Source organism: Enhydra lutris, unplaced genomic scaffold (assembly GCF_002288905.1).
Source record: "Enhydra lutris kenyoni isolate GAN:26980312 unplaced genomic scaffold, ASM228890v2 scaffoldscaffold68, whole genome shotgun sequence".
In the NCBI taxonomy this organism is placed as follows: domain Eukaryota; kingdom Metazoa; phylum Chordata; class Mammalia; order Carnivora; family Mustelidae; genus Enhydra; species Enhydra lutris.
This window is the reverse complement of record NW_019154152.1, coordinates 9,202,215-9,228,694: the sequence shown is the minus strand read 5'-3', so window position 1 is coordinate 9,228,694 and position 26,480 is coordinate 9,202,215. Positions and strand designations below refer to the sequence as shown.

The window sequence follows — 26,480 nt, the reverse complement described above, 5'->3', positions numbered from 1 at the left end:
AACTAATGATGTATCATATGTTGGAAAATTGCATTTAAATAAAAGAAGAAATTGTCCTATTCATTTAGGGTTCTCATGAAATGATATTATGCATTTTCAGATTTTAGTGCCAGTTACTTTATATATATCAACTTCCCACCTATGAATTATTTATGGTCAGTATTCATTTAGTTAACAAAAAAGGGGGAGGTTTATGATTTTAAGCTTTGGTATCAAGACGAAAGGAAAAGATTCTGAATCTGTGTGGTGTAAGAAAAAGTCTAACAAGAAGGCATTACACACATCTGCCTGAGAGACATGATGGACTTAGAGTTACATGGTTTTTGTCCTGTGTCATTGCATCTGGCATTATTTAGCAGACATGTTCTTTATGCATTGAAAGACTCTCTGACTCCCGTCTTGCCTTTAAACTGCCATAAAATTATCTTCATCCTAGAATATGGCTGCTTCGTGTGCTAAGTTACTTCACAGTGGCTTAGAGGAGTTGGCTGTTTCTATCTCTTTCCAGCTCTGCACTCAGTAACATCACATGGTAGATTGAAATCAACCACAGCATAAATAGGTAAATCAGAAAACAAGGTATATCACAATTCCAACCACCCAAAAGAGTAACACCAGATGAACTCAAAATAAAATAAAATATTTTCAGAGAAAACAGAAGAAATAGTTCTCAGGTTATTAAGTAGGCTGAGGTGAGGTAAGCAGGTTCTGAAATTGAGGCAATACTCTCTATGTAGAGAATTATAATAAACATATTGAATGACTCACAAGATACCTTTGGGAAATGAAAAAAGGTTTTGAACCTCATAGAATCATAATGCTATTGAATATTAGAGACAAAATTATTCTTAGATACTGTTTAGTTAAAACCTGTGAGAACTAAAGGGGAATACAATTTTTTTTAGAAACAAAGTGACTCCTTATTTGGTGACAGATACAATTCCTTAGAAATCCTATGTTAATAGAAATAATTACTTAGGAGTAATGTAATAGGAGGTACAGAGTGCAAATTTTCAGAAGTGGCTTTTCATTCTACATGTGTCCTAGAGAAAACCAGAAACAAAAATTTGATTTTTATTATTTTTAAAGATTTTGTTTATTTATTTGAGAATGAGAGAGAGAGAGAGAGAGAGAGAGAGAGAGAAAGCATGAGATGGGAGAGGATCAGAGGGAGAAGCAGACTCCCTGCTCAGCAGGGAGGCCGATGTAGGATATATCCCAGGATCATGACCTAAGCCAAAGGCAGCTGCTTAACCAACTGAGCCACCCAGGTGCCCAAAAGTTTAATTTTTAATACAGCAGTGTTAGAAATGAAGATGAATAGCTTTTACTGCAATAGTTGATAAAATTTATCAAGAGAGAAAATACAGTCTAAATGAATTATGGGGAATATAAAATAGCAGGACCTGGCCATGCCTATACTATTTGTGGAATTGTGATTTAAAATGGGAGTCTTTACCATATAGTGGAGAAGATCTTGTGGCCAGAGTCCTGACTGCCAGGTGCAAGAGTAGACTCAGATATATATGTGCAATGACATTCCAATCACTAAAAATAAAAGGAAGTTCTGATATGCTACAACATAGCTGAACTTGAAAACTTTATGGCATGTGAAAGAAACCAGATATAAAAGGTCATGTATTATATGATACACTTTCTTGAAATGTCCAGACTAGTGAAATCCAGACTAGTGAAATGTCCAGACTAGTGAAAGTCAGTAAGTATGTGAGTTTCCATAAACTGGGGACAGAATGAGTGGCTAGTGCCTGATGATGGAATGGGGTTTCTTTATGGGATCATAAAAATGTTATGGAATTAGAGAAGAGACAGTAACACAAATTTTTTGAATATACTAAAAACCAGTGTCTTGTACATGTCAAAGGGTGAATTTACAACAGTCATTGGACACTTTTCTACCAAGAAGAAGAAGGGTGGAGAAGGGCCAATGTTGCAAATTACTCTGCCCAAATTGAACATTTAGATAAGAATTTACAAAAAACCACAAGGGTCAATGCATTATTGCTCCTTAGTCTGAAAGATAACACCAAGAGTGAAAGTCAACTCCACACCTGATGTGTCAAAACATTAGGTTTTATTATGCTTCTGAAATCACTCTTGAGGAATAAAGCCCTTGAAAATGTTAATTCAATATGTTTTTATCAGATTTTAAACACACGAAGAAAAAATTAACACAAATCAGAAAATGATCAAAGGAAACAATAAATTAATTCAACAAAAGGATATACAAGTGGAAAAGCAGCATTTATTGCACTCTTTATTAATGCTAATTATAAAGAGAATGGTATTTTACTCAGCAGACTGTCAAAGCTTAAAAAGCTCAATCATAACCAGTGTTTCAGGATTCAGACATTTAAGTGCTATGAGTCATAGTTATAACTGATGTTATCTCTTTTGAAAGATCGTTTTGAGGTTTCTAGAAATCATTAAAGTTACCATTTACAAAATATATTTTTCTTTTTCAGGCAATTTCCCATTCAAGAATATATTCTACAATTGTCCTGGCCCATGTATTGGAGGATGAAGAATCCTGATTATCCTCTTGTCCTTGCAAGGACCCATTTGTTTTCCCTTTTTTCCTCATCAGGTCTCAGATTGGAGCTGGTCCTGATAATTTGAAGGCTACAATAATGGGACAGTCTGGACTCTGGAATGGATACGCCATATTGACAATTGATGCTGGTTGAAATAATTTCCAGTTTCACATTGCGCTTCCCCATTGGTTTCCTATTCCCATTAATTTTAGGATCACCATTAGGTCTAGCAATTGTTAGATATATTTCAAACTTTTCCAGATAAGCTTGGAATTAGAGTGGACCACCCTATGCTGGCCTGCTATCTTTGTATATCCAACTAGCTAACAACAGTTTTTACAGATGAATTCTTGAGATCGATGTGATGATAGAAAAAGTCAGACTCTCAGCCCCACTTAAGCAGAACGTTATCCCCCAGGGGGAAAAAAAAATGAATTCCATTCTTCTACTTTGGGCTAAATTATAGAAAATTGACACAATTATGATTACTACTGTTATTATTATTATTATTATTATTATTAGATTTTGAATGTCATTAAATATTTTGGTGCAAAGTTGTTTTCTCTCTTGTTATCCAAATACCTACTTAATAATTTTGAATTGTCTCTTCCCACAAAGCCTAAGCTATGTATTTGTTCCTTTTCATAGAAGGTTGTTGAACCCTGGCTAAAACATTAAGAAATTACTTCTGACGATATCTCAGTATTATTTCTAAAGAAACTATGTTATCTAAAAACAACAGCCCTATTGATAATCCACTATAATAATGTCACATATTATTCATATAATAAAAATTGACATTGAAAATATTTTTCAGAAGATTTCCCAAGATATCCCCTAGATTTACAAATAGTCATCCTCAGCAGTCATTGATAATGTGATGAGCCCGAATCCATTAAACAAGACAGAGTATCACCCATTTATACAACATACAGTCTATTTATAGATGCATTGATTTTAATGTCATAAATCAAATTATGGACATATGCACACGTATGTATATTTTCCATCATCATTCAGTATATGACCTATGAGTTGGAGTTTTCAGGAACAGTCCACTAGTCTTAAGCTCTGAAGTCATTAATCTTAGTTAAAATACTCCATTTCTTCATTAACTTAATAGCCTTGCCTGATTAAAAAGCATGATATCTTATATCCACTGAGAAGATACACCCTCACATTCCTGATACACACACACACACACACACACACAAAGACATTTACACATGCACACAAAAAAACATGTGTTTACCTTATGGAGAAAGCCTCTGATGACACATAATAGTGCTCAGAATAAAGTTCAACATCTTTGCAGAGTGTCCATGGCCATTCCTTTTTTTTTTTTTTTTAATTTAACTTGGAGTATAGCTGACATACATGTTACATTATTTCCAGGGGTACAGAATAGTGATTCAACAACTCTAAACACTATAGTGTGCTAACAGCAACTGTAGCTACCATTTGTCACCATACAAAGCTAATAGAATACCCTTTACTCTGTTCCCTATGCTGTACTGTGTCTTATTCATCCTGCTCCCCTTTACCCGATTTGCCCTCCATGGCCATACTTGATATCCATAGTATCCATGTCTCCCCAAATTATATCTTACATTGGAAAAAAAAAAATCTGTGCTCTTACATTAAGCACATTCTCTAGTTCAGGTCACCTCTATCATCTACCTGGCATATCGTGCTCTTCCTTACTGAGCCAATCATTCATTATTCCTCAGGAACCAGGCTTATTAATAAAACAAAGCAAACAAACAAACAAACAAACAAAAAATAAAAGAAACAAAGAACATAACTCTGCCTGTGGCTTTCAGTTGGATTTCAATGTTTCCTTACCTTGCACTCAGTGCATACCCCTACAACTTCTTGTTCCTTTCCCTTTCTCTTTGTTTCTTTCTTCTTCCCTCCCAGAAATACAAGGAAACAAATCCATGAAACTTATGCCATGTGTCCAGTTTACCACTCTGCCTCTATTCCCTCATACAATATTTAATATATTGTGCTTTAAAAATGCTTGAATAAGTAATAAAGAGATAACTGGTGTAGTTGGCAGAAAAAGCATGGATATGTAAAATGGAGCACTTGATTTCTTGTGATTTTTGCATCTGGAAACTCCTGAATGACTCTGGAGATACACCAGAATTTTTATATTATTATCTCATTACATCTATAAATGTTTGGATTTTGTTTATACATTTGCTTGTTTGTTTTGACACAATATGCTTAAAATACACCTTTTTTCTTTTTTTTTTAAGAGAACTAAAACATTCAAGACCTACCAACACCTTGTTTTTATTGAGTACATGGACACTCTAGAACAATGGGTTTGGGTGCATTTAATTCAGTAATAGATGTATATTTGTGAATCTTTCTGGAGAAGAATCCATAGAAAAGGAAGCTGAATTAGGGACTAAAAAATAGAAGATAAAATCAAACATCATCTCTTCACTATCTTGTTCTTTGTGTTTCTTCCTATCATTATGCAGTAGCATCCAGAAACCCACTGAGTGATTGTTACCACAGAGTATGATGATGTGAAAACAATCTAAAATGCAGGCAAATTTCACTAGAAAATTAAATAGAAAACTATGCCACCTCAATTAATGTTGTTTTTGAAATATTTTATGTAGTTTTGGGATATTATTACTATTACATGAAGTGGAAGGCTTCAGGTGTTAATTACGGTGCATTTTATGAACACAACATTTTTACCACATGAATGCGGATCTCCTTGGTCTTGGCACCATAGACAAGTGGATTGAGAAAAGGGGGGACCAGCAAGTAGAGGCTAGAAAAGAGGATATGGATATAAGGAGGAACATGAGCACCAAACCTATGTGTGAAGAAGGAGAAGAAGGCAAGGAGGTAGAACTGGAGGAAGACACAGATGTGGGCGATGCAGGTATTGAATGCTTTCCACCGAGCCTCCTTCTGGGGCAAACGAAAAACTGTGAAAAAGATCTGTATGTACGACAAAGTGATGAAGGTGAGGTCAAATCCTGCAACAGTGAATGCCACAAACAGGCCATAGATTTTGTTGACCCTCACATTTTCTGCAGCCAGCTTCACAATGGCCATATGCTCACAGTAGGAGTGGGAGATGATGGTTGTGTGGTAAAATTGAAACCGGCACTTTATCAGTACTAGGCATGGGGCTACTAGAAGGGCAGCACTGAGTGTTACTACAGCCCCTATTTGGGTGACCAGCTAGTAGGTGAAGATGGTGCTATGTCTTAGTGGATAACATATGGCCACGTAACGATCCAGAGCCATGGCCAAGAGGATGCCTGACTCTATGCACTGAAATGAGTGAATGAGCCACATTTGAAGCAAACAAGAATCAAAATAAATCTCTGGTACATGAAACCAGAATATGCCAAGCATCTTGGTCATAATGGTGGTTGCAAGTGCAATATCTGTGATTCCTAGCATGCCTACGAAAATGTACATGGGCTCATGGAGGCTGTTCTCTGACTTGATGATGATCAGAAGTAGGGAATTTCCAATCGTAGCAATGAGATATGTGACACAGAATGGAATCCCGATCCAGCACTGCACAGACTCTAGGCCTGGGATCCCTATTAGTGTCAATACAGAAGGCATGAAGACTGTAATGTTGGAGATCGACATAATGTCTTTGGGTCTCAGAAGCAAATGAAAGGAGTATTTCAGTCAGTTGTACTTTCTCTTCTATTCTTATTTTAATCCAAGGTCATCATAGTGAGTTCCTCTGATTTTGACTAAACTCTAAGATTATATCTTCCATCTCATTAATATTATTGAAGGAAGATATCCATAGATAAACTCCACTGTTTTCAGGAAGGACATCCAGAAGCACTGTAGCACAATGATGATTATGTGCATGGCAGGTCAGCTGCATTGGAACCAGCCAGGTCACATGGGTACGGGACTAAACTGATGATCTGTCTGTTATCTCATTCTGGACCTGTGGACAAAATGATTAGACTTGTTTATTTTGTTTGGAAAGAGTGTTTGAGTCAGGGTATGATGAATTTCTCCATATCCCAAATTCCAGCTACCCAATAGTACTTATTTTCCACTGTTTCTGGGTCCAGAACTGACAATTTGAACCAGCAAATCCTACTCTGACCAGTATATTAGTAGAAAAAAACTGCCTATGAAGGAGAAGAGAGAAACAGCTGACACCCAAGAGCATGATATATTTAGATACCTTTAACTATCTATAATATTTTTACCTATCTAATATCAGATGTCCTTTCAAAGGAAAGTAAAGGAAGAACTTTGGAAAGGGCCATCCAAATCCTGCACTTTTGGCAAGAATGGGTCAAAATTTCAGCTATTTCTACATTTCCAGTATGACTGTATTTTATTTTTCCAATATACTAAGAAGTGAATTCCTGAAAATTATTTGTGTGCTTAAAATAGCTGACATTCTGTGAAACACATTTCTGAACACCTAGGGGAGAAATCTCTAGAAGGCAAGAAGTTCAGCATGACAAAATATACAGGCAAGAGGACTCATTCTAGATAACTACTGGGTATAAGAAAATGAGTAAATTGGTTATTCGTGGAATACAGGCTGGATCTTGGGTTTGAACTGTTCAGAGCTACCATTAACATGAGATTTGGCCAAATTAGGTTTATTAATTCTTAATCATTTGAACACTTAAATCATTTTGTGAGGTCAGTCACAGGAAATGAATAGAAAGTTAAGGGGCGCATATGGACCATATCTTCTTTATCCATTCATCCGTTGAAGGGCATCTGGATTCTTTCCACAGTTTGGTGACTGTGGCCATTGCTGCTATGAACATTGGGGTACAGATGGCCCTTCTTTTCACTACATCTGTATCTTTGGGGTAAATACCCAGTAGTGCAATTGGAGAGTCATAGGGTATCTCTAGTTTTAATTTCTTAAGGAATCTCTACACTGTTTTCCAGAGTATTATGTCTCCAACAGAAAGGATAAATACCCAACTTTTGTATCAACATGGACGGGACTGGAGGAGATTATGCTGAGTGAAATAGGTCAAGCAGAGAGAGTCAATTACCATATGGTTTCACTTACTTGTGGAGCATAAGGAATAACACAGAGGACATTGGGAGATGGAGAGGTGAAGTGAGTTGGGGGAAATCAGAGTGTGAGACAAACCATGAGAGACTGTGGACTCTGAAAAACAAACTGAGGATTTTGGAGGGGAGTGGGGGTTGGATGAGCCTGGTGGTGGGTATTAAGGAGGGCATGTATTGCATGGAGCACTGGGTGAGGTGATAAATAATGAATTTTGGAACACACACAAATAAAATAAAATTTAATTTAATCTAAAAAAAAGAAAGCTAAGGGGTGAAAGGATAGGTTCCCCAACAGAAGTCATAGGTAAAAGTACAAATACAAGACAGAGAGTAGACTTGGGATAGTAGAAAGATTCAGGAAAGGGCTAAAGCAGCTAATGAAAATTTAACTACCTCAGTTGACTGATGACTGATTTTTCTGAAAACTGGTCTCTTAGTCCTTATATGAGAGTTCTTCTCTGATAAAGATCATTGTTTTTTAAAAAATTACATATCTGGGGCACCTGGGTGGCTCAGTCAGTTAAGCATCTGCTTTTGGCTCAGGTCATGATCAGGTCCTGGTATCAAGCCCAATATCAGGCTCCCTGCTCAGCAGGGAGTTTCCTTCTCCCTCTGCTGCTCCCCTCCCTGTTTGTGCTCTCTCTCTCTCTTTCAAATAAATAAATAAACACTCTTTAAAAAATTACAAGCCTAAAATCATGAAATTCTCAAGTTGTACAATAGAAAAATATTTGCTATCCTGTAGAAAACACAGTTCAGTTATTTCATTCTTTTCTAGACTCTCCAATACTGTTGCTTCTAGACTCTCCTTCACTGTTGTTACAGTGAAGGACTGTAGTCAGAAGGATCGTTTATGAAGAAAGGCTGTGTTCAGCCAACATGTATTTAGAATGGACTAGTCCGTTAGTCAGCTAAGTTTTGATTTCCATGGTTTTGCTCTTCAGTGCTTCATTCTACAAATCCATAGGTCACAGATCATTTCTCATAGGGTTGAGTTTTTCCTTCCTCATAGTTAATCAGAATTAGAATAGGAATCCTTTAGTAATAATCATATTGTCTGACTTATTCAAGAGAAAGGAGCTGCTGTGGGAGCATTACCTGACAGGTACAGATGGTACAGATGGTGGGGAGGCAGGTGAGAGAAGACATAAGTGAATACAAGGCAGCTGGGAAGGAATGCTTATCATTGGAGAAACTGGTAGTGAAACATTAAGGGGTAAACTTCCTTTCACTTTGTTGTTGGGAGCCAGCTCTTACCAGACACCTGAAGACCATCGGCAATCTTCACAGCGTCATCACTCATTGTTCAGCTATCATCCACTTTTCGTCCTTCTGAGATTCCTATCTCATTCCCTTATGTTTGTGTTGGTAATTCCCCTTTCTTCTACCTGTACCTTCTAGAACAGCCCCTTGTAAACATAATGAACTCTGATCCATTTATCACTGGGGCTATCTGCCAACATGTGGACATCTCTGGGATATCCTTTCCTGCTTTTCTTCTGTCCCTGCAAAGCAGACTTGCTCTTTCTTCTATAAGTCTGTCTGAGATCATGTGGGTGAGTTCATCATCCAACAAAATCCAAAGCAAGGTCTATAATTTGCTAGACACAGCATAAATTTACTAAACTTAAACTGGCCACCAATTATAATGTTTCCCAGTGAATGTGGAGAAGGAGAAGGTCTGAACATGCAATTTCCTAGCCACTAGCCCAAGCCACTAGTGACCCACTAGCTCAGAATGAAGCTCTCTTGGGTCCATCTACAGCTAATGTCTCTGAAGTCAATTTAACAACTTGCAGAGTCAACTTGGTCTCCTCATTTCTTTTTCCCCAGAGGGTAAATGCAGAGAAATTAATATACTCAAGTTATATTTTTTGACTTCCGTAGAAGATAAGGAAACTTGTAAAAATTAAGTAATAAAACTTACTTTTGTCAGTTGTTTTTTTTTTCTGCTGTCCTCATTTGGAGAAAAATCTAATGAACACTTCAATATAGGCATGTTACTATGCTAATGATTTCTATATAAATTAGTATCCTTGTGATCCTTCTTTTGCTGAAACATTTCTGGAAAGAAAAGCTGCATCCACAATGACTCTTTATCATACATTTAACTCATTCTCTTGCAGTATTATTCCTCAGATTTTTATCCTATTGATGTTATTTTTGTGAATTCAGTAATATTCTCAGGATGACTAGTTATGATGGACATTTCTAAATCCTTCTGTACTGAGCTTTGAGACAATTACTGCACGTTTAATGAAATTTTTCTCCATCCCTCTGTTTATACCTTCCTCCCTCTTTTCTTCCACTCTTCCTTCAGAATGCAGATGTTTTATGCTTCATAGATGTGGAGGAATAATGCCATTTGCTCTTAATGCAAATAAAAAGAAGATATGATAAGTGCATTACAATTTTTAGAAATATGGGGAGAAGAACTAGTATATCTTTTATAATAAGAACAAATGATAAATTCAAAGAAACACATAGTACTGATGCACATAGTACTTTCTCTTTGACATGATTCACCCCATTTCTAGACTTGTATGTTGCTAACCTTAAGATGTACTTGAGGTAATGTTGAGATGTTGGCAAATTTAAGAAGTAAACACTTTCTTCAATTACTGATTCAATTTCTTTGCTAGTTTTTCGTCTGTTCAAGTTTTCTATTTATTCTTGTTTCAGTTTTGGTAGTTTATATGTTTCTAGGAACTTAGACATTTCTTCCAGGTTGTCCAATTTGTTGACATACAGTTTTTCATATTTTCATAATATTCTTTTATAATTATGTGTATTTCTGTGGTCTTGGTTATTATATCTCCTCTATGGTTTGTGAATTTATTTATTTGGGTCCTTTCTCTTTTCTTATTGATAAGTCTGCCTAGAGGTTTATCAATTTATTAATTTTTTCAAAGAACTAACTCCTGGTTTCATAGATGTGTTCTATTGTTTTCTTAGTTTCTGTATCATTCTGTATCATCTGATTTGTCATTATTTCCTTCCTTTTGCTAGTTTTAGGCTTCACCTGTTGTCCTTTTTCTTGATCCTTTACATGTAAGAATAGGTTTTTGGAGATTTTTCTGGCTTCCTGGGTATACACCTTTGTTGCCAAATACTTCCATCATATGACCACGTTTGCTGCATCCCAAAGGTTTTGGGCCATTGTGTTTTCATTTTCATTTGTTTCCATGTATTTTTATTTCTTCTTTGATTTTGTGGCTGCCTATTCATTTCTTTTTCTTATGTTCAGTTAGCCAACATAATACATCACCAGTTTTTGATGTAGTGTTCAATGATTCATTAGCTGGGTATAACACGCAGTGCTCATTATCACACATGCCTTCCTTAACACCAGCACCTGGTTACCCCATCCCTTCATCGCTCCCCCTTCTGTAACCCTCAGTTTGTTTCCTGAAGTCCAGAGTCTCTCATGGTTTGTCTCCTTCTCTGATTTCTGGTTCTCCGCTCCGCGCTATCCCTTATGTTCCACATATGAGGGAAAACATACGATAATTGTCCTCCTCTGCTTGACTTACTGCACTTAGCATAATCCCTTCCAGTTCCACCTATGTTGATGCAAATGGTGGGTATTCATCCTTTCTGATGGCTGAGTAATATCCCATTGTATATATGAATCAGATTCATTTTTAGTAACATGTTGTTTAACCTCCGCATATATATGGTCTTTATAAATTTTTTCTTGTAGTTGACTTCTAGCTCTAAGCATTGTTGTCAGAAAAGGTGTATGGTATGATTTCAATTTTTTTTGGATTTGTTGAGGCCTGTTTTGCGCCCTAATATGTGATCTATTCTGGAGAATGTTCCACGTGCACTTGAAAAGAATGTGTATTCTGCTGTTGGGATGGAATATTCTGCATATATCTATTATGTCCATCTGGTCAGTAGGATGAAGGAAGGCATTTGCAATTTCAGGTAAAAAAAAGAAGATAGATACAAAAAAGCAACTTCTATAGCAATATTTCCAATATGAATTTTTTCACTTCATTTATTTTGTTCCAGATACATAGGTTCCGTATATATTATCCAATATCATTTCATGCTGCAAATACTTGAAAAAATGTCCCTGACCACATCATTTAGCAACACAATGAGTAAAAAATACTTTTCCACTTTATCATAATTTTTGGAAGTAACTTGAAACCTAGATCAATATTTGATGTATTTTCTACTTCTTTATTTTTCCCCCTTTCTTTCTTCTTTCTTCCTTTCCTCCTTTTTTGGTTAGGCTAGTGAATATTATCCTAAATTAAAGATCATCATCATATCTTGTTTACCAAAAATGTATGTAAGTATTTATTATGAAACATATCAATGTGGCAATCCATGTCTTCAGCAGAGTAAAATCAATTAGACCCAATATAAGTTGATCTCTTCTTTTAACAAAACTACAGTCATTAAAAGACTCATGTTGCCAAAATGACTGATGGATTATATGGAATATAGAATCAACAAAATAACATTAATGTTACTCCCATGAAATAAAATATTATAGCCTGATGTTTTTATTTAATGCACTATTTAATTACTCACTATGTTCCAGGTATTTTTTGGAAACAATTGAAGAATAAGAAATATATATTTATTCCATGTCTTGAAAAATCTAGATTGTGTTGAGAGCTTGAAATTCAAAACTAATATTCACCATTTATTAAATATCTACTATATCATACACCTTCATAAAATCTTTGGACATTTTAGGGTATTTTATCTTAATGTATGGTATTGACATCACTAGCCTATATTGTATTAATAAAAACTAAGACTTTTTGCTGTAATAGGTGAATCTACTTGGATCCAATTCCATGGCAAACTGATGCAAAAAGAAACAAAAATAATTTGCATCATCTGAAATTTTACAATTATACTTCAGCAAGGATATGGGATATATATCAGTGGATAACTGTATCAAGCAGAAATGTACAAAAATATACAGCAAATTTCAATCATTTTGGGAGCACCTGGGGGACTCAGTTGGTTAAACTTCTGCCTTTGGCTGAGGTCATGGTCTAAAGGTCTTGGGATGAAGCCCCATGTCATTGGGCTTCCTGCTCAGCAGGGATTCTGTTTCTCCTTCTCCCCTGCTCTTCCCTACAGCTTGTGTTCTCTCTCTTTCAAATAAATAAATAAAATCTTTAAAATTTTTAAAAATCAGTTTGTGCCTGTTTAAAATCTGATGGGAAAAAATTCCCATATGCCCTCTATATTTTTACCAAATAATTATAATACACACATTACACATGTTTACAATATGTTATGTGTCTGATATAAAACCACATTTTCAATGCCATATCATCCATATACTGGCTAACACTCTCTGAAATTTGCCTCAAAAGTGTGTACTACTGTCTATCAGGAATATTCATTTGGGAGACTTAACATGGCCATGTGGGTCAGAGTTGCCCTAGAGAATCCTTACAGGATAGTGTGCAAACTGAAGCTCAAGAGCAGTATACATCATAAGTAATTAGAAGAAGAGCAAAAATAGAGGAAGAAAGAAAATAAACAAAGGAGCAGGTAAATAAAATAGAAAAGCATGCCTTCAACCAAACAGAAAAAAAATCATGTGAAAAACGTAGTTACTTTTCTTCCTGATAGTTTTATATTTCCAACTTCATGAGGCCTAATTGATATTCTTCTAAAGAAGATTTTCTCCTTCTCAACACACTTGGCACTTTTAGTTAGATAAATTTTGTGTCCTGGGACAATTCCCTATATTGTAGGATACTTAGCAGCATCCCTGACTCCTACCCATCAGATTCCACTTGTTCTTTCTTGTCATGAAAATAAAAAAAAAAAATGTCTCAAACATTGCCAAATGTCACCTGCATGTGTGGAAAGGGACATAACATACCTGGTACTGACCATTGTTCTAGAGTCTTATATTGGAGAAGAATAGTCTTTAATCAAATAAGAATCAATGTAGAATAGTTTTTAGCCAAATGAGAAACATTTGTAGCTTTATTCAAAATAGGCAGAATAAGTCTGGCTAACAAGGGAAATCATTTTTCAACAGGTCTTATGCAGATAAAGGAGAGGGAAGGACATTCCCAGAGGAAATACTTTGGACAAAATCAAAGAAGCATGAAATATACAGTGGGATTGCAAATCAACAAGTAACTTTCATAAATGTATTGTTTCATAAAGAGATGATGGTTGTTCAGGCTAAGGAAAAAGGAAGAATAACAAATGTAAGCTTCCAATTTTAAGCAAAATAATTTCAAAAACCTAGGTGGAATAACAAGTTTTTTGTTTTGTTTTGCTTTGTTTTTACCTCTAAAAATCCATTCTACCCTTCAATAGATGAAGGTTAAAGAAGATGTATTCATATATACAATAGAATATTACTCAGTCATTAGAAAGGATGAATACCAACCATTTACACTGACATGGATGGAGCTAGAGGGGATTATGCTAAGTGAAATTAGTCAAGTAGAGAAAGGCAATTATCATATGGTTTCCCTCATATGTGGAACATAAAGAATAGCTCAGAGGACAATAGGGGAAAGGAGAGAAAACTGAATGGGAAGAAATCAGAGAGGGAGACAATGACAAAACACTCTGGACTCTGGGAAACAAACTGAGGATTACAGAAGGGAGGGGGATTAGGGCATGGGGTAACCAGGTGATGGTATTAAGGAAGACATGTGTAGTGATGAGCACTGGGTGTTATATACAACTAATGAATCATTGAACACTACATCAAAATGATGTATTATATGTTGTATTATATGGTTGTATGTATGTATTGAATGATGTATTATATGTTGGCTAATTGAACATAATAAAAAAAATAAACATACTCTGCTAGCAGATTGTTCAGTAGCTTAAAAGATGAGAGCTGACATAGGAAGATGAAGTTAGAAGAATACTTGTCATAGTCCAGATAGGATAGGATGAGGTGACCTGGCCACATTCAAGAGTAACATAGAAACAATATTTGTGCTGCTTGACGACTTGATGGATGGAAATAATGGGAGGTGAGACTAAGATGTCCTTGGGTTGAGAGTAACAACACTGAATGAGAAAGACAATCTCTGGAAACCTTTCCCTCTACAAGGTCTCTGACCTTCACCCTTTGATCTCTGCCTCATGTCCCCAGGAATAGACTATCTTTGTTTCTGTGATAGCTTGTCCATTTCAGGACAGCTCCAGTTGTCAGACAAGTCTTCTTTTTAGTGAGCCTCAAACTGCCTTCCTCTTCATTTCTCATAAAAGTCCTCAATCCACCTTCCGAAGAACATATCAGCCATGGGACATGGTGGTTAATTAGTGGATCTGCAGTCAGGACAGTTTAAATCCCTGGGATACTCCTTAGCTTTGTATGCTCTTCAGACAGTTCTAAAACTTGTCATTGTCTTAATTCTTTATTACTGAGGCAAAATTAACTGGTAGAAATATACTTCATGGTAACTGTGAGGATGAAATGATGTAATGCATTTAAAATAGTTAGATGTTATACATTTAAAATGTATTTTTCAATGCATTTTATTTTAATGTATTTAATGTATTTAATGTAATTTTAAATGTATTTTATTTTAACTGTATTTAAAATGTATTTTCTTCCCGAATGAAGTTACCATGTCCTTCACGTGACTAACTTCAGTTAGTTGATGAGCATGTCACCAGGTGAGATTTCCCCTGAATGATTTGAGGGCATCATTGCTACTGAATCTCTTCCAGTCTAAATATGTATAATTTCCTGACCTTTAATCAAAAAGCTTTCTGTGCATTGATCAGCCCTGATCCTCCTCTAGGATGCTCCTATGTGTCAGACTCACTTTAAAATTTGTCACCTACTGTGTGATTAATTGACTTAAAAATATTCTGAACAGCCTGAGACAAAAATCTTCACATTTGAACAGTCCACTACTAAAGACAAAAATCTTCACATTTGAACAGTCCACTACTAAAGATTTGATTGCTTTTTTTTCATCCTGGCATCTTCTTGGATCACATAGGTTATATGTTCTCTTTGAAACTAATGTTCCATTTCCCCACATTCAGTGCAGAATCTCAAGCCCAAAAACTTACCAGGGATCATCTGTGGTATCATACATAAAAGTCCTAAATTGGGAATCCTGGTGGTTCAGCTACAGAGGATGACCATTTTGTACTAAAGGAGACAGCTGGGTGATTGGTTTTCACCAATGGCTGGTGAGCCTTTAGGTTTGTGAAAAAGGAGGAACAATATGGCTCAGAACTTGGAAAATTGATTATCTAAATGCAATTCTGCATCTTTAAAATTTTCAAAGTGATCTTTCTTTGGGAATGGGAACAAAATGACCCTCCCTTTGAAGCTTCCTTCAAAGAAGACAGTGCCCCAAGACAACACAAAACAAGTCAATGACACATAAAAAACAATGAGCCAATGAAAAGAAAATAAAACATCCTGAGATACTTAGACATCAGTTTAGGCAAGCTGACAGAAATTAAATAATTATTTCTGTAATCTAATTATAGTCAGAGAAAGATTGATTTCTTATTTAGGCTTCATAAGGGGGGCTGAACTAGGAAAGTTCACCTCAGAGCTTCCATAATCTTTTACTTTCTGAGTTTCTCCCACATGAACTTTGGTGACACCAATCTTTCCTTTCTCAAACGAGCTCATTAAATTGTTCCAGTAATGTTCAAATTTCTAATTAAATGATGATACTCATTTTTTTAAAATTCAGTGACATTCACAATATCTATATCAACTTCCCAGCTGGGAACTATAATTCATGGCCATTATACTTAGTTGAAAGAATGTTTATGCCTTATAATGGATATAAGTTTTATTGTCAAGTAGAAGGAGAGAAAAGATTCCCTTCCTCTGCATAGTATCAGAGCAAGCATCACAACACTGTATTACATGCATCTGCCTGAAAGAAATGATGGTCTTACTTGGAGTCAGACTGGTTTTTTCCCCTGTGTCATTGGGTGTGGCCCTTTTTAGTAGACCTGTTCTTTCTGCACTGAAAGAGTCTCTGACTCCCAACTTGTCATTAAGCTGCCATAAAATTATATTCATCCTAGAAAAAATAATGGTATAGATTGAGGGCATTGTGTGCTGGGTCAGTTCACACTGGCTTAGGAGAGATCATTGTGTGCATCTCTTCCCAGTTCTGGAACCAGTGATGTCATATGGTTGTTTGAAATCAGCCATAACTGGAGAAGTTGCACCAGAAAAAGAAACAAACAATGTATATCTAGGTGCCAATTACCCAACAGAGTAACAACACGTGGGCTCAAAATAAAATAAAATGTTTTCAGAGAAAATAAAATGAGTAATTTTCAGATGGAATATGAAGTATGCTGAGGTGTGGTCAGCAGGTTCATGAACACTATATACTACTGTTTATAAAGAGTATAGGTAACAATGTAGACTTATTGAGTGAATGCAAAGGTGTTTTTGGAATCGTGCAAAAAACGCTTAAACCTCATAGACTCATAATGTTATATATGTTAGGGACAAAAATCTTGTTAGAGACTATTTGGTAAAACCCATTAGGACTCTAGGGGAATAAGATGTTTTAGAAAGAGTACAACTCCTTATTTCTGGCAGATATAGTTCCTTAACTCTCCCTATATATAAAATAGAAATAATTACCTTTGTAAGCATTTTAATGGAGCTTTATCTTTCCAGGAAATGCAATAGAAAATACAGAAATAAAATTTTTAGAAGAAGCTCTTATTTCTGCATGTCATCCAGAGAAACTCAGAAATAAAACACTTAAGCTTTTAAAATAACAGTTAAAAATCCAAGTTGAGGGGTGCCTGGGTGGCTCAGTGGGTTAAAGCCTCTGCCTTCAGCTCAGGTCATGATCCCAGGGTCCTGGGATCGAGCCCCACATCAGGCTCTTTACTCAGCAGGGAGCCTGCTTCTCCCTCTCTCTCTGCCTGCCTCTCTGCCTACTTTTAATCTCTGTCTGTCAAATAAATAAATAAATAAAATCTTTTAAAAAATCCAAGTTGAATAGTTTTTACTATGATGATTGATAAAATCAATCAAGTGAGAAGAAGTAAGTGTACATAAAAAATGGAAAATACAAAATAAAAGGAGACTGGCCATGATTATATTATTTGTGGAATATCTGAATTAAGATGGGAGTCCTTACAACACAGAGAGGGGACAGATCATTTAAAAGCTTGTGTGGCCAGAGTTTTGTGCTATCGGGTACCAAGAGTAGACTTGGGTACATGCAGTGGAATTTCACTCAAACATAAAAAAGTGAATTTCTGATTAATGCTACAACATGGATGAACCTCAAAAACCTCATACTATATGGAAGAAGCTAAACACAAGATACCATATAACTTATGATCTACAACTTGAAATGTATATATATATTTATAAGAATTAGCATCTTAACAATATTGAGATTAACAATTAACAATAAATTAACAATATTGAGATTTTCAATCCCAGAACATGGTATAGGTTTCTATTTCTTTATTGTTTGCTTTCTCTCAACAATGTTTTGTAATTTTCATTAGAGAACCCTTGCAAGTCTGACTAATAGAGGTTCTCAACAATTTTAGGAACTACACATAGAAGTAGTAGATGGAAGACAAAACATCATTTCTTTCAAGTTTTTATTTAAATTCTAGTTAGTTAACATATAGTATAATATTTGTTTCAGGAGTAAAATTTAATGATTCATCACTTACATAAAACACCCAGTGCTCATCTTCAGTGCTCTCCTTAATGCCCATCCCCCATTTAGCCTGTCCCCCACTGACCTCTCCTCCAGCCATGTTCAGTTTGTTCTCTATAGTTAAGAGTCTCTCTTATGGTTTGCCTCCCTATGTTATACTGTTTAAATGTAAGTATACACTTCATTATGAAGGCCAAATGGACCTGCTAACTAAATCCCAAATGTGGCTGATTTACTCAAGTGTCAGAATGGCATCCCTACCCTAGAGTAGGAACTACTCCAGGAAGGTCAACTCAAGAGGCCTGCAGCTTAGGGGATGTTCTCTACAGAGGAGAAGGGAGGAGATAGTCAAATGTTGCAAGTTATTCTTCCCAAATTGAATATTTAGATAAGGAACCGTAAAAAGCCAGAAGAATCAATGCATTATTACTCCCTCACCTGAAAGCCAACTCTGGGAGCAAGAGTCAACTCCCACACCTGATGTGTCAAAACTCACCATAATAAAGACCTCTTTCATTGTCTGAAATGATTACTTGGGAAATATCCGCGGCATAATCAAGGGCTCTTGTGAAGTCCTGAAGAAAAAGTCCTTGAAAATATTAATTCAATATTTATTCCCCAGATTTTAAATGGTAGATGAAAAATATCAGACATGATCAAAGGAACAGTAAAGTGCTTCATAAAAGGATATTCTAATGGAAAAGCCAGTAAGTCTTCTTTAAGTGCTAATTGTTAAGAAAATCATATTTCAGCTATGAAGTTAAAAATGTCAACCATAACCAGTGTTCTTGAAAATTCAGCCAAACAAGTTATTTTGGTCATTGTTGAAATTGATGCAATCCCCTTAAAGATTAATTTTGAAATTTCTAGAAATCATTAAAATTACCTTTTACAAAATACCTTTGTATTTTTATTTTTCAAGCAGTTTTATGTTTAAGAATTTATCCTCTAATTGTCCTGGCCTATGTATGGGAGGATAGAGTCCTGGTTTTCCTTTTCTTCTTACAAAGATCAATTTTTTCCCCCTCTTTTCCATTTTTAAGTCTTAACTTGGAACTGATGCTGGTAATTTAAAAACCAAAAATAACTGAATAATCTAGACTCTAAGCTAGATATTTTATGGAATATTGTAACAATTGAATATGGTGGAAATATCTCCTACTTTCACATTCTGCCTCTAGGTTGGTCTTATATCATACATATTTTCAGGAAAACTGCCAGAAGTAGTGATTTGGGGCATACTTCAAAATTCCACAAATAAGCTTAGAATTAAAGTGAACTATGCAAAGCTGATCTGCTGCCTATTTTTGTATAGCTCAGTAGCTAAGAGGAATGGTTTTTACAGATGAATTTTTGCAATCAGTTTGATGGTAGAGAAAATCTAACTTTCAGCCACACTTTAGCAGAATGTTATCCCCTAGAACATTTTTCTAATTGGTAGACTTTCATTACAGAAAACTAACAAGTGTGTTTATTATTATTAGTAGTGCCCATTATAAATGATACATCATTACATAGAATTTCACCAAAATTTTTGTGGAAATATGCTTTGTCTCTTTTTAGCTAAATACCTAAAAAATACTCTTTAATTGCCTCTTTGCCCCCATGGTCCAAGCTATTTAATTGGCCCTTTTCATAAAAGTTTGTTGAACTCTTGCTAGAACATTAAGAAATTACCTCTGAGACTCTTCATCACAGGAAAAAAACAGGGTTCCTGGAGTGGTGGGGGGTGGGGAGGTGGGTAACTGGGTGGTGGACATTAAACAAGTCATGTGATGTAATGAGACTGATTGTGATGTAAATAAGATTGATGAATCACTGAACTCCAGAGATTAATAATACATTATATGTTACTTAATTGAATTTAAATTGAGAAGAAGAAAAAAAGAAATAATCTCTGATTTCTTTTAGTTTCTTTTATTTCAAAGACACTGTTATCAAAGAAAGCAGCCATTACTGGTAATCCAATCTAATGCTATCTAAATCAATACTGACATTTAACAGCCTCAAAAGATGCCTCAGGATAACCTCTACATTTATAGAGTAATTATCTTCAGCAGTCATCTGATAAAGTCCAGTCCATAAAACAAGCCAGAGTACCCACACCCATATGACATGCAAGAATCTAGTATTTTTACATATACATTGGTTTTAATGTCATAAATCAAAGCATGGAGAGCTGTACACATGCAAATATTTTCCATAATCTTTAAAAAGGTGATCTATGAGCTGAGGTTTTCAAGAATAACCCACAAACCATAAGTTCTCGAGCCATTAATTTAGACAGAACACAATATATTCATTAATACAATAGTCTTGAGTGATTAAAAAGCATAATGTTTTATGTCCACTGAGAAGATACACTGCCAAATGCCAAGTAGGTAAACACACACACACACATACACACACACACACACACACACCTTTCTTATAGTAAAAACTCACCCATGACACATGATAACTTTCAGAATAAAGTTCAACAAGTTGGCGTGGTGTCCACAATCACTCTTGCTATTTGTATTTGTCTTATCTGTACAAATTGTACATTACACTTTACATTCTCTCTTTAATCTCCAATATCATCTACCTGTCACGAATGCCTTACCTGCTTAGCCATTCATTTGTCTTTCCTTAAGAATCAGATGCCTTGCAGAGAAAGACAAGTACTATATGAGTTCATTCATATGTGGAGCTTAAGAAACCAAACAAACAAGTGAAGGGAAAAAATAGGAGAGAGGTAATTCAGGAAACAGACTTTTAATAACAGAGAACAAACTGATGGTTACCATAGGGGAGGTGGGTGTGGGGGAATGGGTGAAATAGCTGATAGGCAATAAGGAGTATACTTGCTGAGATGAGCTCACAGTGTTGAATACCATATTGTACACCTGAAGGTAACATAACACTGTATGTTAAATAACTGGAATTAAAATTTAAAAAAAGAAAAATCAGGCTCCTATTAAAAAGACAAAGAAAATAAAAGTAGCTCTACAGACTGCTACCTTCAGTTGAATTTCAGTGCTTCACTCTCTTTGCTAACCCACATTCTATTGGTACCTCTACCACTTTTCTCTCATTTTCCTCTCTGTCTCTCACTTTCTCCTGGAAATATAAAGCTATGGTAGCTATAAAATCAAAAACAGAAACACTGTGTCAAATTTAACATTATGCTTCTATTCTTCACTATAGCATTTATAATATTGTAGGTTTTTTATAACATTTTATCAATTAATAAAGTAATGGTGAGAGTGCAGAACTCTCGAGAGTGCTCAGGATTTTTGCATCTTAATGCCTTGAATGACACCATAAATGTTGAAATTTGAAGACTATGTCTAATTAGATACATATAGTTTTTGCTTCTTTGTTTGGGATTTTTGTTTGTTTGAATAAGAATAAAAAAAAAAAAACTTCCTCTCCTTTTTTTGAAGATGATTGGGATGGTCGAGAAACAAACAGAATCAATGATTTATTTTCACTGACCTGGAAAGTCACAAACCATGAGTCATGGGTGCATTTAATTCATTGAGAGATTTGTGTTTGTTAATCCTTCTGGAGAAGGATACTTAAAGGAGAAAGTTTAATCAATAATTAAAAATGAAGAAAAAAGGAACTAATATATTTTGTTGTTTCTACATTACTCATTCTCATTTCCCAGTAGGATCTAAACCCTATGACCAATAGGTATCATGGACTATGATGTGAAAACCATCTAAAAGGCAGGAAAATTTCACAAAAGAATTAAATTGAAAACTCAAACATCATAATTAACATGCATTTTTGCGGTTTTATTTAATTTTGAGAGATAATTACTTACTATTGTATAAAGGGAAAGACTGCAGGTATTAATCACATTGGATTTTATGAACACAACATCTTTACCACATGAATGCGGATCTGCTTGGTCTTGGCACCATATACAAGAGGATTGAGAAATGGGGGGACCAGCAAGTAGAGGCTAGAAAAGAGGATATGGATATAAGGGGGAATATGAGCACCGAACCTATGTGTGAAGAAGGAGAAGAAGGCAAGGAGGTAGAGCTGGAGGAAGACACAGATGTGGGCGATGCAGGTATTGAATGCTTTCCATCGAGCCTCCTTTTGAGGCAAACGGAAAACTGTGATAAATATTTGTATGTAGGACAAAGTGATGAAGGTGAGGTCGAATCCCACAACAGCAAATGCCACAAACAGACCATAGATTTTGTTGACCTGCACATTTTCTGCAGCCAGTTTCACGATGGCCATATGTTCACAGTAGGAATGGGAGATGATGGTTGTATGGTAAAACTGAAACCGACACTTTATCAGGACTAAAGATGGGGTTGCTGGAATGGCAGCCCTAAGTGTTACCACAGCCCCTATTTGTGTGACCAGCTGGTGGGTGAAGATGGCACCATGTCTTAGTGGATAGCAGATGGCCACATAACGGTCCAGAGCCATGGCCAGGAGGATGCCTGACTCGATGCACTCAAACGTGTGGATGAGTCCCATTTGAAGCAAACAAGAGTCAAAATAAATCTCTGGCACATGAAACCAGAAAATGCCAAGCATCTTGGGCACAATGCTTGTGCCAAGTACAATATCTGTGACTCCTAGCATGCCTAGGAAAATATACATGGGTTCATGGAGGCTATGCTCTGAAATGATGATGATCAGAAGCACAGAATTTCCAATCAAAGCAAAGAGATACATGGCACAGAATGGAATCCCGATCCAGCACTGCACAGACTCTAGGCCTGGGATCCCTATTAGGGTCAACACAGAAGGCAGGAAGACTGTAATGTTGGAGATGGACATAATGTTTTTGGGTCTTCAGAACCAAATGAAAGGAGTATCTCAGTCAATGGTATTCTATTCTTCTTCTCTACTCCTTCTTTAATCCAAAGTCGTCATAGTGGGTCTCTCTGATTCTGGCCAAAGTCTAAGGTCATATCATCCATTTCACCTGTATTATTGATGGAAAAAAGACTTGATCATTGATGCACATCACTGTTTTGAGGGAGGACATCCCCAAGCACTAGTCCACAAGAAGAGATTAGGTGTATAGCAGGTCAAATGCATTAGAACCACCAGATCATCTGAGTAAGGGAATCAACTGCTGGACCTGTGGACACAATACATCCTTCTGGACCTGTGGACAAAATAATAATATTTGTTTATTTTGTTTGCAAATTGACCATTAATCAGATTTTCATAAATCTCACCCTATCCCAAATTGCAGGTAATCCTTAGAACTCTATTTTTCCCCCACTGTCTGAGTCAGAAACTGTTTGTACCAGCAAATAGTCAAACTCTATCCAGTATATTGTTATCAAGGGCTTGTATGAAAGAGAAGAGAGATAGAAACAACTCCACCCAAGTGCATAATATACTTAGATATCTATATCTGTCTATACATTTTATATCTACATATGAATGGATGTCCTTTCAAAAGAATGTGAGGTAGAGCTTGAGAAAAGATTCAAATCCTTGTAATTTTTACAATCTGGATCAAAGTTCCATATTATTTTTTTAGAGATAACATTTGGCAATTTATTTATTTTTTAAAAGATTTTGTTTATTTATTTATTTGACAGACAGAGATCATAAGTAGGCAGAGAGGCAGGTAGAGAGAGAGGGGGAAGCAGGCTCTCTGCTGAGCAGAGAGCCTGATATAGGCTTGATCACAGGGTCCTGAGATCATGACCTGAGCTGAAGACAGAGGCTTAACCCACCAAGCTACCCAGGCACCCCTTCAATTTATTTTTAATTCCAATGTAATAGTCATAGTATTATATTAGTTTCAGTTGTCCAATATAGTGACTCAACAATTCCATACATTACTCAATGTTCATCAAAGTCAGTGCTCTCATTTTTTTATTATTATGTTATATTATGTTGGTCACCATACAGTACATCATTAGTTTTTGATGCAGTGTTCCATGATTCATTATTTGTATATAACACCCAGTGCTCCATGCAATACATGCCCTCTTTAATACCCATCACTGGGCTAACCCTTCCCCCACCTCCTCCCCTCTAAAACCCTCATTTTGTTTTTTGGAGTCCATAGTCATACCTTCCTATGGTTTGTCTCCCCCTCCAATTGCCTCCCCTTCATTTTCCCCATCCTTCTCCTAATGTCCTCCATGCCATGTTTTATATCACTAGTAAAACTATATTTTATTTTATCTCTATTACTAACATGGAATTCACTAAAATGAGTTGTATACTTAAAATAGCAGAAATTCTGTAATACCCATTTCAGAATAACTATAAGTAAGAAATATCTAGGAGGCAAGGAAATCCTGAGCAAAAATGTAGAGTCAAGAGGACTCATTCTTGCATACTAAAGAACATAAGCAAATGGGTAACTTAGCCAGAATAGAGGTTAGTTTCTAGGATTTAAAGTGTTTTCATTTACCAATATCAAAATGTGGGTACATTTAGGCCTATTGATTCTCAGTAAGTAATATTCATATTCATATTACTTAATGCTTTCATCATTGTGGAGCTCAAGCATGAAAAATGAATAGAAAATAAAGAGGTGAAAGATAGGTTCCTTAGAAGGGAATCCAATCTAGAAGAAGAAAAGGAACACAGAGGGCAGACTTTGGGACACCAGAAATGATTCAGGAAAAGGCTGTAGAGCCATTAATGATAATTTGATTAGCACAATTCACTGATGACTGAATTTTCAAAAGACTTGGGCTCTTAGTCCCCATATCAGAGTTCTTCTATGATAAAGATCATTGTTTAAAAAATTGCATATCTAGAATCATGACATTCTCAGGTCATACAATAGAAAAATACTTGTTGTCCTTCAAAAAAAAAAAAACCCAAACAAACAGGGTTCGGTTATGTCATTCTTTCCGAGACTCTCCAACACAGTTGCTATATGTCAGCAAGTTCGTGATCACTTAACCATATGCTGAATAGAGATCCTTCAGTAGCAACCCCATTGTCTGACTTATTCAAGAGACAGGAGCTGCCATGGGAGAATTACATGACAGATACGGATGGTGGGAAGGCAAGGGAGAGGATGTAAGTGAATACAGGGCAGGTGAGAAGGGGTGGTAATCACTGGAGAAGTAAGTGAAGCATTATGAGGTAAATCTGGGGATAGTGAGACTTCCTCACCCTTTGTTGTTGGGAACCAGTTCTGCTTTTACCTGACACCTGAAGACAACCATCAGTCTTCATAGCCCTATTCCTCATTGCTTACCTCTCAGCCATCTTTCTTCCTCCCAAGATTCTGGTCTCATTCCCTGGTATCATGTACTGGGCAGTGCCTCTTCTTCTGTCTACACCCTAAGTAATAGCCTGTGTGAAAGTCATGAACTCTGATCCATTTGCTGCTCGGGCCAAATCCAATATATGGACAACTCTGCAATAGCCTTTCCTGCTTTTCTTCTGTCCCTACAAAACAAATTTGACCCTATCCTGTTAGTCTTTCTGAGATCATGTTGGTGGATTCATCTTCCAACAAAACCCATAGCAAGGTCTATATCATTTTGAGGCAGCCACATAAATTTATTGAGCTTGAATTGTAGAAGAAAACCATTGACTACCAATTAAAATATTCCCCAGTGAATGACCTGAGGGATTTCCTCACCACTAGGCCAGTCCAGGAGGCTCCCAGCAGCTCAGAATGATACCCTTTTGGGTCCATCCACAGCTAATGTCTCTGAAATCATTTCTATAACTTGCAGAATTGCACTAATCTTCTCTTTTCTCTTCTCCCACAGGGTAAATGTAGAGAAACTAATACACACAAGTTGTATTTTTATGAGTTCAGTTCCTTTTCTGCCATCCTCATTTGGAATAACTTCTAAAGAACACTTAGATGTGGGCATGTTCCTATGCCATGAATTCTATAAATGTTCTTAGGACCCTTTGTTCACTAAGGCACTTCTGGAAAGAAAAGTCTGTATCCACAATATCTTTTTATCACACATTTACTCTCCTTCTCTTGCAGTCTTAATCCTGAGATTTTTATTCTATTGAAGCTATTTTTGTAAATTTAATGTTATTCTCACAATGACCAATTATGATGTACATTTCCAAATCCTACCATACTAATTTTAGAATTATTTGTCCAGCTTTGTGAAAAAAAAGTGGATTGTATTTTGTTAGGGATAACATTGATTGTGTAGATTGCTTTGGGTAGTATAGACATTTTAACAATATTTATTTTTCCAATCCATGAACATGGAATGTTTTTCCATTT

At 36.0% G+C, this 26,480-nt stretch overlaps 1 protein-coding gene and 1 pseudogene across 1 annotated transcript; both read right to left on the bottom strand.

Moving 5' to 3' along the window:
• Positions 1-5,252: 5,252 nt before the first annotated feature.
• LOC111159563 lies at positions 5,253-6,191 on the bottom strand (annotated as a pseudogene).
• Positions 6,192-22,129: 15,938 nt separating this feature from the next.
• LOC111159560 (olfactory receptor 52A1-like) lies at positions 22,130-23,068 on the bottom strand. The gene has a single exon (XM_022522091.1). The coding sequence runs from the start codon at positions 23,066-23,068 to the stop codon at positions 22,130-22,132; it is 939 nt and encodes a 312-aa protein (XP_022377799.1).
• Between the last annotated feature and the right edge of the window lie 3,412 nt (positions 23,069-26,480).

Coding starts and splice junctions, on each gene's coding strand:
- LOC111159560 (XM_022522091.1), bottom strand. CDS start 23,068: ATGTCCATCTCCAACATTACAGTCTTCCTGCCTTCTGTGTTGACCCTA.